The sequence below is a fragment of the Erythrolamprus reginae genome, chromosome 7 (assembly GCF_031021105.1).
Source record: "Erythrolamprus reginae isolate rEryReg1 chromosome 7, rEryReg1.hap1, whole genome shotgun sequence".
Lineage (NCBI taxonomy): Eukaryota > Metazoa > Chordata > Lepidosauria > Squamata > Dipsadidae > Erythrolamprus > Erythrolamprus reginae.
Window position 1 is genome coordinate 15,548,657 of NC_091956.1, and position 13,033 is coordinate 15,561,689.

General features: G+C 44.0%; 1 protein-coding gene across 5 annotated transcripts in view; it reads right to left on the reverse strand.

Annotated features, from left to right (window-relative positions):
* Positions 1 to 3,762: 3,762 nt before the first annotated feature.
* The window catches only part of KLF3 (KLF transcription factor 3), a 150,524-nt gene continuing 141,253 nt past the window's right edge, over positions 3,763 to 13,033 (reverse strand). For all 5 annotated transcript variants that reach the window (XM_070757090.1, XM_070757093.1, XM_070757091.1 and 2 more), the window contains 2 exons: positions 11,292 to 11,452; positions 3,763 to 5,647 (listed from right to left, as the gene is read on the reverse strand). In XM_070757090.1, the coding sequence (XP_070613191.1) occupies positions 5,466 to 5,647; positions 11,292 to 11,452 (343 nt within the window). In that variant the 3' untranslated portion in view covers positions 3,763 to 5,465. The remainder of the gene's footprint in view (positions 5,648 to 11,291; positions 11,453 to 13,033) is intronic.

A 13,033-nucleotide genomic window follows, 5' to 3' on the forward strand; every position in this document is an offset into this window, starting at 1 on the left:
AAAAACAAGCCACACGGTTTGCTCGACCAAGTCTGTCTTGTACGGGCAGAAAAGTAATTTGGAGAACTGAGCAGAACCAGGTCACGGATATTTGGGAAGTCTAGTTTTAACAGATTAATGGAGGTTGGAAGGGACCTTGAAGGCCCACGATGGCGAACCTATGGCACGTGTGCCACAGGTGGCGCACAGAGCCGAGTCTACGGAGAGGGGCGGCATATAAATCTAATAAATTAAAAAAAATACATAATGCCTGGTGACATAGGTGGGTTTTCAAGAGTTTGCAGAAAGCAAGGAGGGTGGGGGCAGTCCTAATCTCCGGGGGGAGCTGATTCCAAAGGGCCGGGGCCACCACAGACAAGGCTCTTCCTCTTAGGCCCAGCAAGCGACATTGTTTTGTCGACGGAACCTGGAGAAGGCTGAGTCTGTGGGACCTAATTGGTCGCTGGGATTCGTGTGGCAGAAGATGGTCTTGGAGATATTCTGGTCCGATGCCATGTAGGGATTTATAGGTCATAACCAACACTTTGAATTGTGACCGGAAACTGTTCGGCAACCAATGCAGGCTGCGGAGTGTTGGAGTAACATGGGCAGATCAAGGGGAGCCCATGATTGCTCTTGCAGCCACGTTCTGCATGATCTGGAGTTTCCGAACACTTTTCAAAGGTAGCCCCACGTAGAGAGCATTACAGTAGTCGAACCTCGAGGTGATGAGGGCATGAGTGACTGTGAGCAGTGACTCCCGGTCCAGATAGGGCCGCAACTGGTGCACCAGGCGAACCTGGGCAAACACCCCCCCGCCACAGCTGAAAGATGGTGTTCTAATATCAGCTGTGGATCGAGGAGGACGCTCAAGTTGCGGACCCTCTCCGAGGGGGTCAATAATTCCCCCCAGGGTAATGGACGGACAGATGGAATTGTCCTTGGGAGGCAAAACCCACACCACTCCCTCTTGTCGGGGTTGAGTTTGAGCCTGTTGAAACCCATCCAGACCCCAACAGCCTCCAGGCAGCGGCACGATTCATTTATTGACCGTTAAAATTTACAACAGCGCTGAAGTGACTTTTGATTGTTTCTCACACATTCAACGGTTGCGGCCTCCACGGGGTCAAAATTCGGCTTCTTGACAATAGACTCATACTTATGATCGTTGCAGTGTTTCAGGTTCGGGTGATTCTCCTTTTGACAAGCGAAGTCAATGGAGAGAAGCCAAATTCATTTAACCCCCGTATCACTAACTTAATAACTGCAGTGATTCAATTAACAATAGTGACAGCAAAGGTCACAAAACTCATGTAACAATTGTCTCACTTAGCAGCTGAGGTTGTGGGCTCAACTGTGGCCCTAAGTCGAAGATTACCTCTGCATGCCTTCCACAATTTTCAAATTCTTAGCATAAAAATAAAACATGTGGTAAGAACTGAGCCGGGGTGGCGCAGCAGGTAGAGTGATGTACTGCAGGCCACTGAAGCTGACTTGTAGATCTGAAGGTCAGCGGTTCAAATCTCATCACCGGCTCAAGGTTGACTCAGCCTTCCATCCTTCCGAGGTGGGTAAAATGAGGACCCGGATTGTGGGGGCAATAGCCTAGCTCTGTTAAAAAAGTGCTATTGCTAACATGTTGTAAGCCGCCCTGAGTCTAAGGAGAAGGGCGGCATAAAAATTGAACAAACAAACAAACAAACAAACAAACAAATAAATAAATAAACAAACTAATTGCATAGATTCAGTTGCAAGAAGGAAGCTGTTGCCCGCCCTTGTTTTGAAGTATCAAATAAATTGAATTTTCTGTCAAGCTCTCAGCTTCAATTGCACGCCACTGAAACTGAAATTGCGCATTGCAAATAGGTCAACATTCGGTTGCTTGGGTTGCAAAAACAAGCTAAAGTAGTATGACCACCATTTCCAACCTTCCCAGTTGGCCTTTGATAAGCAAAGTTCACATTTAATGAATACATGATTCACTTAACAGATTCGCTTTAACAATTGTGTCCAAATTATTTTTGGACAAATCGGACGCAACGTCCGTAAGAGCCGCCTTTTTTAAGCAATGTAAATTCTGCTTCCAGTTGCGGTCAAGGACTACCTATAACCGTGATGGTGAACCTATGGCATGAGTGGAGCCATATCTGCTGACACAAGGTGTTGTTGTAGCTCAGCTCCGGTGTACATGAGTGTACAGCTCAGCTCCAGTGTACAGTCTTTGGAGAGGGGCAGCATACAAATCTGATAAATAATAATAATAATAAATAATAATAAACTGGCCAGCTGATTTTCGGCTCGCGTGGAGGCTCTGGGAGGATATTTTCGGCCTCCGTGTGGGCAGGGGAGGCTGTTTTCGCCTTCCCCAGGCTCCAGGGAGGCCTCTGGAGTTTGGAGAGGTCAGAAAACGGGTCTACTGGGCCCACTGGAAGTCAAGAAATGGGGGAGTGGCGAGGTGGGATCATACATCCATGCGCATGGGGGTGGTGTGTGTGGGCATTGAATTTATTTATTTATTAATCAGATTTGTATGCTGCCCCTCTCCGTAGACTTGGGGCGGCTAACAACAATAGTAATACAATGTAAACAAATCTAATGTTTAAGTTAATTTTAAAAACCCCAATTTAAGAAACCAATCATACATACTGACATACCATGCATAAATTTTATAAGCCTAGGGGGAAGGGAAAGTCTCAATTATGGAAGTATAGCCAGGTGGGGGCTCCCCTTCGCCGGTGCTACCAGAACACTCCCAGTGACCAGCGCAGATGTGTCTGGCGGGCGGGTGTGGACATGTTGATACAAGATTCGGTTTCTGCACAGGCACTGGAAGCGAAATTTTGCGTGAAGATGCATGCGTGAACGAGGTTTCTGTGAAAACGCCAAAAATGGGTGAAATTTCAAGCATGAGAGCATCCTTACATGAGATTTCACTTCCGGCGCATGTGCAGAAGCCAAATCTCACGTAGGCATGCACGCACCCATGTTGGGGCCATGGAGATGCGTGCATATCTTCATTTCTGCTAATGGATCGCCGATCCCACCTGTACTGGATGCAATCCGCTACTGTGTATAGCATGCGCTTATTTATTTATTTATTGGATTGTTATGCCGCCCCTCTCCGTAGACTCGGGGCGGCTAACAACAGTAATAAATAACAGTATGTAAATTCAATACTAAAACAACTAAAAAACCCTTATTGTAAAACCAAACATACATACAAACAAACATACCATGCATAAATTGTAAAGGCTTAGGGGGAAAGATTATCTCAGTTCCCCCTTGTCTGACAGCAGAGGTGGGTTTTAAGGCGCTTACGAAAGGCGAGGAGGGTGGGGGCAATTCTAATCTTCGGGGGGAGTTGGTTCCAGAGGGCTGGGGCCACCACAGAGAAGGCTCTTCCCCTGGGCCCCGCCAAATGACATTGTTTTGTTGACGGGACCCGGAGAAGGCCCACTCTGTGGGACCTAACCGGTCGCTGGGATTTGTGCGGCAGAAGGCGGTCTCATAGATACCCTGGTCCAGTGCCATGAAGGGCTTTATAGGTGATGACCAACTTACTTTCGGCGCCTGAGGAAAAAAAAGGTTTGTCATCACTGATCTATAACCTACTTCTTATGAGAATCTTATTTTAGAAATATCAAAAAATGTGGGGATGGGAAAGATGAAGCTAGGTCAGCTAATTTGGAATTTAAGTTAGTATTTTTTGAGGAACTGCGGAAGACTTAACTGAGGCATGAGAACACCTTTGTATCGGAAACAATGGACGTGGTCCAGTCAGTGTTCTATATTATACACCGGTTTAATTAGAGTTTGGTAATACAACTTTTTTAAAGTAAGAGAGGGAACAGGATGATGAAAGTGCTAGAAAAAGTTTATACCAGAACAACTGAAGCTAAAATACAATTTATGGAACAATACAACAAGCAGTTTTGAGTAAGCCAAGTTGCCCCTGAGCAATTATTTACTCGAAATGTATGTGATTTTTTTAATTTATAAAGTGTTTCGTTTATATTCTGCAATCCCTTCCTCTCCTGCTCGTTCCTCTAGCTGTCGTCGTTATCGTCGACTTCCTCTTTTTAACAAAAAAAAATTCCTTTTTTAAAAAATATACGAGAGACAGTTCCTACGAATTTAACCATAGGCTGCAAAAAGGACAAAATGCTGGTGGATTACGTCGAGTCTCATTTCCTTAATACAAATATAAAAATTGCATCTCTGAAGATATGAAAGACTTATAGGATGAAACTATCTAATCTTTCAATTTTATTCTTTTTGTTTTGAAAATTATCGATACTGAGAAAGTATTACAAAAATACTCGGCTGCTGAAGTTTTCATACGAGCTGGTAAAACGGTTTGACGGGGGGCTTCGTTTGTGACCCACTGTGACCGAATCTATGCTCTCCGTAAATCTTTTTCTCCGGGATTTTAGGAATACGGAACGGTCTCGGATAGGAGATACATTTCTAACAAGGAAGAGTTGAATTTATTTTGCTGGAATGGTGATTTTCTCAGCGAAGGCAGGTCGAGGTGTTCTCGAGGGCAGGAGATGTCGAGGCGTGGAACAAAAATTTCTATGCCTGTCGCACTTCCCCGGCGAGGTAGATTTTAAATCAATTTTATTCCATGAATGTCACACCACAAGGAGTACCATGGGTGTTCCATTCACACAGTCGCATGACAAAAACAGATCACTGCATCCCACCGAAAGTGTTCTCTCGGCGAATCTACCAAGACACTTGATCCCAGGCAAAACAAAAGGACAACTTACATAACCCCACACACACCAAAAAAAAAAGGCAACATGGATCAGGATAAATCAGCGTCCGTGTGGACTCCCGCTTTCTGTAGATAAGTGGAGATATATATATATCTATATCTATATTTCATTCATTCCCAGAGTTGAGGATTTCATTTTCTGCATCCGAAAAATAAAGAAAGTGTGTCTTCCAAAACATATTTCTCTGACCAATCATATTCAAAAAAATATCCATTCATTGCATTGCTGGGCATAAAAAGAAGTTGTGCATCCTTTCACGACAGGCACACAAGTCTCTGGCAAGGATTAGCAAACTGGATTTTGGAAAAAAAAACAACCAAACCCAGTAACTGTATCATCGATATATACTGGCTGATTAAATGGCAAAATTAATCAGCTTTATTATAAGATGTCTTAAGTCTGACGGAAATCTACTATCTATTCGCTGGCAAATTTAGGGGGCGCTTAGCACCCCCAGGAAACCAACAAAACAGGAAATAAAATTGTTCACATTCTTTCGGTCTGTCCGACGGCAAGAATCGAGAAGGGCCAAGGAAACATTTTTTTCTTTTTTCTTTTACTGACCATGGAGAAAAGTTGTGAGGAGATTAAAAATACAAAGATCCAGTCCAGCTGAATCGGAATTAGAACGTGGAGGTCAAAAAGAAGAAAAGATAAAAAGTGAGAGGAAAAAAAACCCTGGAAAAGGGTAGAGACGTGAGACGTTCAGACGAGCATGTGGCGTTTCCGATGGAGGGCGAGATGGTCAGAACGAGAAAAACTGCGATCACAGTCCGGACACTGGAACGGTTTCACTCCGGTATGTTTCCGGAAATGCCGCGTTAGTTCATCCGATCGGGCAAACTTCCATGTGCAACCTTCCCAAGTGCATTTGTAAGGCTTTTCACCTGTGGAATTTTTTGGGGGGGGGGGGGGGGAAGAAAAAAAAAGGAAAATGCTTTTTTTAAGAAACATGAAATTATTTTAATGATACATTAAAAAAAATAACCTTACAAGAAGCACAATATTTCTTCCACACCATTAAGTTCACCGAAAGTCCCTATGATCAGGAATTAAACCCCCACACCTATGCACAAGAATCCAGTGTTGGAGTTGTGAATGCTCCAACACTAAAAGTATCTATCTATCTATCTATCTATCTATCTATCTATCTATCTATCTATCTATCTATCTATCTATCTATCTATCTATCTATCTATCTATCTATCTAATCTATCTATCTAATCTATCTATCTATCTATCTATCTATCTATCTATCTATCTATCTATCTATCTAATCTATCTAATCTATCTATCTATCTATCTATCTATCTATCTATCTATCTATCTATCTATCTATCTATCTATCTAATCTATCTATCTATCTATCTATCTATCTATCTATCTATCTATCTATCTATCTATCTATCTATCTATCTATCTATCTATCTATCTATCTAATCTATCTATCTAATCTATCTATCTATCTATCTATCTATCTATCTATCTATCTATCTATCTATCTATCTAAACTATCAATCTCTCTCTCTCTCTCTCTAATCTATCTATCCATCCATCCATCCATCCATCCATCCATCCATCCATCCATCCATCCATCCATAATAATCATAATAATTTATTAGATTTGTATGCCGCCCCTCTCCGGCTAACAACAATAATAAAACAGTATGAACAAATCTAATATTTAAGTTAATTTTTTTAAAAAGATGATGATGTTGGATAACCATCTGTCTGAAATAGTGTAGGGTTTCCTGCCTAAGCAGGGGGTTGGACTAGAAGACCTACAAGGTCCCTTCCAACTCTGTTGTTGTTGTTGTTGTTGTTGTTGTTGTTGTTGTTGTTATTATTATTATTATTATTATTATTATTATTATTATTAATCTTCTCAAGCAGCTTAGCAACTGCTAAGAATTAGCTAAGGGAAAGTGGAATTCAAGGGAGGTTGATTTAGTTCGCTTTTCAATACCTTGGGATTTTAGGCTATCCTTTGGGCCAATGATTATAGCCGAATACTAATTAAGTTTGGCCCAAATCCCCAATATACAAACTTTCTAAATTTGAGAAATATCACAGCAACATTTCAAGTGGCTTTCAGCGACACTACCATTTATTACCTATAAAGCCATGTATGGTTTAGGGCCAGATTATCTACGGCAGTGATTTTCAACCTTTCTTGAGCTGCATCACATTTTTTTACATTTACGAAACCCTGGGGCACATTGAGCGGGGGGAGGGGGGGGTGCTGCTAAAAAAAGTTTGGACAAAAAAATTCTCTCTCTCTCTCCCTCCCTTTCGCTCTATTTCTCTCTCCCTCCCTCTTTCTCTCCCTTCATCTTTCTTTCTCTCTCTCTCCATCCCTCTTCCTTCCTCTTCCTTCCTTCCCTCCTTCCTTTTTTGCTCTCTTTCTCTCTCCTTCCCTACCTCCCTCTATGTCTCTTGCTTTCTTTCTCTCTTGCTCTCTCTCTTTCTTTCTCTCTTTCTTTCTTTTTCTTGTTCTCTTTTTCTCTCTCTCTTGTTCTCTTTCTCTCTTTCTCTTTCTCTCTCTTGCTTTCTTTCTCTCTCTGAGCTTCGCGGCACACCTGACCATGTCTCACGGCACACTAGTGTGCCGCGGCACACTGGTTGAAAAACACTGATCTACGGGACCGTCTCATGCCACATAACTCCCAGAGACCAATTAGAGCACACACAGTTGGCCTCCTCTAGATCCCGTCAGCCAAGCAATGTAGATTGGCGGGATCTAAGGGGAGAGCCTCCTCTGTTGCCGCCCTTGCTCTATGTAATCAACTCCCCCCCCCCCCCCCGATGTCCGTACTGCTCCCACCCTGCTGGCTTTTCCTAAGGCCACAAAGACCTGGCTATGCTGGCAGGCCTGGGGGCCCTAAATCAACAACTAGCTTGACCACCTGTATGAATATGATTGTGTATGAATTGGAATGCACGGGTGTTATTGAGTTGTTCTACTACAAGTTTTAACTAGGGTTTTAGAATTTAGATTGTTTCCTCCTTGACTTCTTTTTATTGTTGTTTGTAATTTTATATGGTAATTTTATATTATTGTGAGCCGCCCTGAGTTCTTCAGGATTGGGCGGCATAGAAGTCGAATTAATTAATTAATTAATTGAATAAATAAGTGGGGGGAAAACTGGAAAGATGGAAAGAAGGAAAAAAAATATAGTGGTACTTCTACCTAAGAACGCCTCTACTTATGAACTTTTCTAGATAAAAATCGGGTGTTCAAGATTTTTTTGCCTTTTCTCAAGAACCATTTTCTACTTACAAATCCGAGGCTCCGAAACTGTAACCAGAAAAGGCAGGGAGAAGCCTCTGTGGGGCCTCTCTAGGAATCTCCTGGGAGGAAACAGGACTGGAAAAAGGCAGGAAGAAGCCTCTGTGGGGCCTCTCTAGGAATCTCCTGGGAGAAAACAGGGCCAGAAAAGGCAGAAAGAAGCCTCTGTGGGGCCTCTCTAGGAATCTCCTGGGAGGAAACAGGGCCAGAAAAGGTAGAAAGAAGCCTCTGTGGGGCCTCTCTAGGAATCTCCTGGGAGGAAACAGGGCCAGAAAAGGCAGAAAGAAGCCTCTGTGGGGCCTCTCTGGGAATCTCCTGGGAGGAAACAGGGCCAGAAAAGGCAGAAAGAAGCCTCTGTGGGGCCTCTCTAGGAATCTCCTGGGAGGAAACAGGGCTGGAAAAGGTGGGAAGAAGCCTCTGTGGGGCCTCTCTAGGAATCTCCTGGGAGGAAACAGGGCCTCCACCCTACCTGTGGTTTCCCCAATCGCACGCATTATTTGCTTTTACATTGATTCCTATGGGAAAAATTGCTTCTTCTTACAAAACTTTTCTACTTAAGAAGCTGGTCACGGAACGAATTAAGTTCATAAGTAGAGGTACCACTGTATCCTTAATTCTTTATTTACTTTAAAAAGCACATCATAAACTTTTTAAATGCAATTCAGCACTTCGGGGAAGGAGTTTACTGCCAATATAGCAGGGCGTGTTGGTGAATATTCCAATGAGTCACAGCTAGAAGGCCCCAAAAATAAGCTTATAGCTATCAGACAGAGAAGCAAAATGTACAAAGGAGAAAATAAATATCAGCCTGTTAAATCCACTGGGAAAGGAATAAATCCCTAAACACAGTATAAAACCTGTTTCCAAACAAGCTTGCGTTGGAATATGCAAGAAGTCCTCACCTTACGACTGCAATTGACAACCCCAACGATAGCCGTTGTTAGGCGAGGCAGTTGCATTTGTTAAGTTTGCAACACATTTGCTAAGTGGAAATCCAGATCCCGGGGGAACCCGGCAAGCTCATAAATGTGAGTCAGTTGCCGAGTGTCTGAATTTTGATCCTCTGACGGTGGGGATACTGCAACGGTTGTTAAGTGTGAAAAAATGGTCGCAATTCACTTTTTGTCTATGCTGTTCTAATTTTGAATGGTCGCTAAGTTGTAAGTCAAGGATTACCTGCAGTAGAAGCTGGTTTTTTTAAAAGGTTTCCATGAGTATCGGCAGTGATGGTCTGCTGCCCCCACAAGGAGGGACGCAGTGGGGATAGTAAGTTTATGCACTATTTATTGAATACTTAATAATATTTTTATTGTCCTTCCTTCTCTAGTACCTTAGTTTGATCCTTAATTACTTTTTAAAATAGCAAGTAATTAAATAGTATGTTTTATACCCATAAACGCTTTAATCCTTTTAATCATGATCTAGAACTGAACTTTTATAGTAATGAAAGAAAATTGAGCTACTTGCCTAATCTGTTATCCTACTGAACCTTGTGGGTTCAGTACAAAACCTGAAAATGTTACTGTGCTCCTCAACAAATAATGCTGTCTATCAACTCCCCCCGGAGATTAGAACTGCTCCCACCCTCCTTGTCTTCCGTAAACTACTTAAGACCCACCTATACCGCCAGGCATGGGGGATTTGGGTCATCTTTCCCCCAGGCTTATTATAATTTATGTTTGGTATGTATGTGCTGTTTGGTTTTTAATTATACAGTAGTCCCTCGCTATATCGTGCTTCACCTACCACGGCTTCACTTCATCGCGGGTTTTGAAGTCAGCGTTGGCAGATACGGCGCTTAGAAGTTTGGAAGGGCAGGACAAGCCAACCAGCCCGCGGCTGGGCGAATGATGAGTGGGGCGGGGACTGAGCTCCGGCGGAGGCCCGTCCCCTCGTTCAACCCGCCTCGCCAGTGCCGAGAAGGCAGTCTTTGGAGGCGCGCTTAGTGGTTGGCGGTGGCGGTGTGCTTGGGGTTGTAGAAAGAGCTCCCGGCAGCGTGCGAACGAGCGAGCGTGAGCAAAGAAAGGAACGCGACGCGGTGGGGATTTCCAGACTGGGCTCGAGGGCGGGAGAGGAAGTGCTGGGCGGGTGGAGGGGGAAAAAAAAGAAAAGAAAAGAGAGAGAGAGAGAAAAAAGAACCAGCCGGGGCAGCTCACCAGGGACTTTCCAGCCGGGGCAAGGCAAAAAAGACAACGTTTGGCTGAACTGCTGCAAAGAACAGCAGTGGGTCGGGAATGCTCGGGGGCGGTGATTCTTTTGCCCCCCTCCCCTTCTTTTCCTAAGGCGCAGAGTAAGTAGTAGTGGGGGGGAAAGGTTAGCCGGCCGTTGCTCGCCTCCAGGCATCCGGAGCTGGTGGGAAGGAGGAGAAAGGGAGCAGGGAGTGTCCCCCCTAAAGTACTATCAGTCGATAAATTCCCCATCGCGGATTTCACCTATCGCAGCCGGGTCTGGAACGCAACATCCGCGATAGGTGAGGGACTACTGTATAGGGTTTTTAGTTTTTTTAATATTAGATTTGTACCATTATATTGTTTTTTATTGTTGTTGTGAGCCGCCCCGAGTCTTCGGAGAGGGGCGGTATACAAATCTAATAAATTATTATTATTATTATTATTATTATTATTATTATTATTATTATTATTATCCTTTTGGCGGCTATTCAAATAATGGGACTTTATCAACTGAAAAAAGTGTCCGAGCACCTCTTTGAAAACTTATCTTGGTCAGTAAGCCACTCCCACCCAGTCACATGATCTTTAAACCACTCCCAGTCACATGACTGTCAAGCTACTCCCACCTGGTCACATGACCGTCAAGCCACATCCACAGAATAAGCCACAGCCATAGTGTGGTAGTAAAATTTTTTGCAGCCCTTCCCTGAGTATCAGGTCCCTACTGGAACGGGGAGGGGGAGGAGGAGGAGGCGTAATGGCATTCTGATAGTGGAAATGGAGCTGCGTGCACATCTTCCGGTGACCACCGTGCGCGCATGCGTGTCGGAGCGAGATTTGGCTTCTGCGCATGCGCAGGAAGCAAAATTTTACAGGCGCATGACATTTCAGTGATTTTCGGTGGTATTTTTTAATTCCGCTCATGCGCAGGAGCCAAATTTATCTCCGACGGGCGTGCGGGTGTCACCCGGAACTGCGCACACATCAGCTCTGGTAGCGGAGGTCAGTCGCAACCCTCGCCTGGTGGTTTCCACCCCTCATCCCCTAAAGAAAGCAACGCTTGCTTCCTACCTGTGTGTGTCCTTCGGTGGGCTTTTAAGTGAGAGCTTTTTGTGTACACCTTGTTGCAGCCTTCGTAATCACACCGGTGTATCCTTCTCTTCCTTTGCGTGTCTGGCGATTCCACCGGTAAAGGTCTCTTACCGGGCTGGACTATAACTGAAGGATGATTCCTGCGTTAAGTTGAATCATAGGTTAAAATGACCACATTTTGAACTTAAAATCTCATTTTTCTTCTTCGTCTTTTGAAACGGCCCACCCCAGAGTTCACTTCTTCAAATACCCATTTGTCTTCGGACGGCGTCAATAACATTACATACATGTGGAAAAAATTCAAGCAAAAGCTTAGCAAATGCGGTCATTGTTTTGGCTGGCTTTCCTAATAAAAGATTCGGTTTCATTTATTTCTCTGGAGCGGTGGTGACGAACCCTTTTTGGTGCGGGTGTCAAAAGGGTGTGTGTGGGTGTGCTAGCATGCGTGACAGTGCCCACGCCCCTTCCCTCCCCCCACTGCGTTGCCCCTCACGCATCTGCTGGAAGTTTGTTCCAAGGATCTACTACTCTTTCAGTGAAATAATATTTTCTCATGTTGTTTTTGATCTTTCCCCCAACTAACTTCAGATTGTGTCCCCTTGTTCTAATAGGAAAGTGAACACAAGAACAAGGGGACACAATCTGAAGTTAGTTGGGGGAAAGATAGTTAGTTGAAGTTAGTTGGGGGAAAGATAAAAAGCAACATGAGAAAATATTATTTTACTGAAAGAGTAGTAGATCCTTGGAACAAACTTCCAGCAGACGTGGTAGATAAATCCACAGTAACTGAATTTAAACATGCCTGGGATAAACATATATCCATCCTAAGATAAAATACAGAAGATAGTATAAGGGCAGACTAGATGGACCATGAGGTCTTTTTCTGCCGTCAGACTTCTATGTTTCTATCTATGTTTCTAAGATCAAAAGCAACGTGAGAAAATATTATTTCACTGAAAGAGTAGTAGATCCTTGGAACAAACTTTTAGCAGACGTGGTTGGTAAATCCACAGTAACTGAATTTAAACATGCCTGGGATAAACATATATCCATTGTAAGATAAAATACAAGAAATAGTATAAGGGCAGACTAGATGGACCATGAGGTCTTTTTCTGCCGTCAGTCTTCTATGTTTCTATGCACAGGCCTTTTTGAAGCTTGGTAGGCAGTGGTGGGGTCCAGTGATGGCCCGCTACCGGAACGGTTAGGTGCTATGCTCCGGTAGTGATTTTCGGGACGCACAGGCAACGGCGTGTCCTTGACGTGCGCCTGCGTTAGATTTGGATTCTGCGCATGCGCAGACAGTGAAATCCCGTGTATAGACGCTCGCACGAGCAATGTTTCGGCGATTTTCGCCAATTTTTTGCTTTGGCGCATGCGCCGAAGCAAAAATATCTTCGAAAATTGCAAAAATCTCGCTCGTGTGCACATCCTCATGAGATTTCTTTTGCTGCGCATGTGCAGGAGCTAAATCTCATGCCAATGGGCACGTGTCTGAACACCAGATGCCTGCGCACCCGCAATGGCCTACGAGGGCACAGCGGTAGCGAATACGGCAGTCTTTCGTTGGTGGGTTCCTCCCAGTGTGGTCCAGAGAGGCGCACTGGTATGAATCTACTGACTTTCGGCAATGTTTTTTTTACAGCGCCTCCGTGTGGAAGGAGGACTCCCGCCCGCCCTTATCTTAATGCTGACCTTTATTCTTCGTCTGAATCACAGCT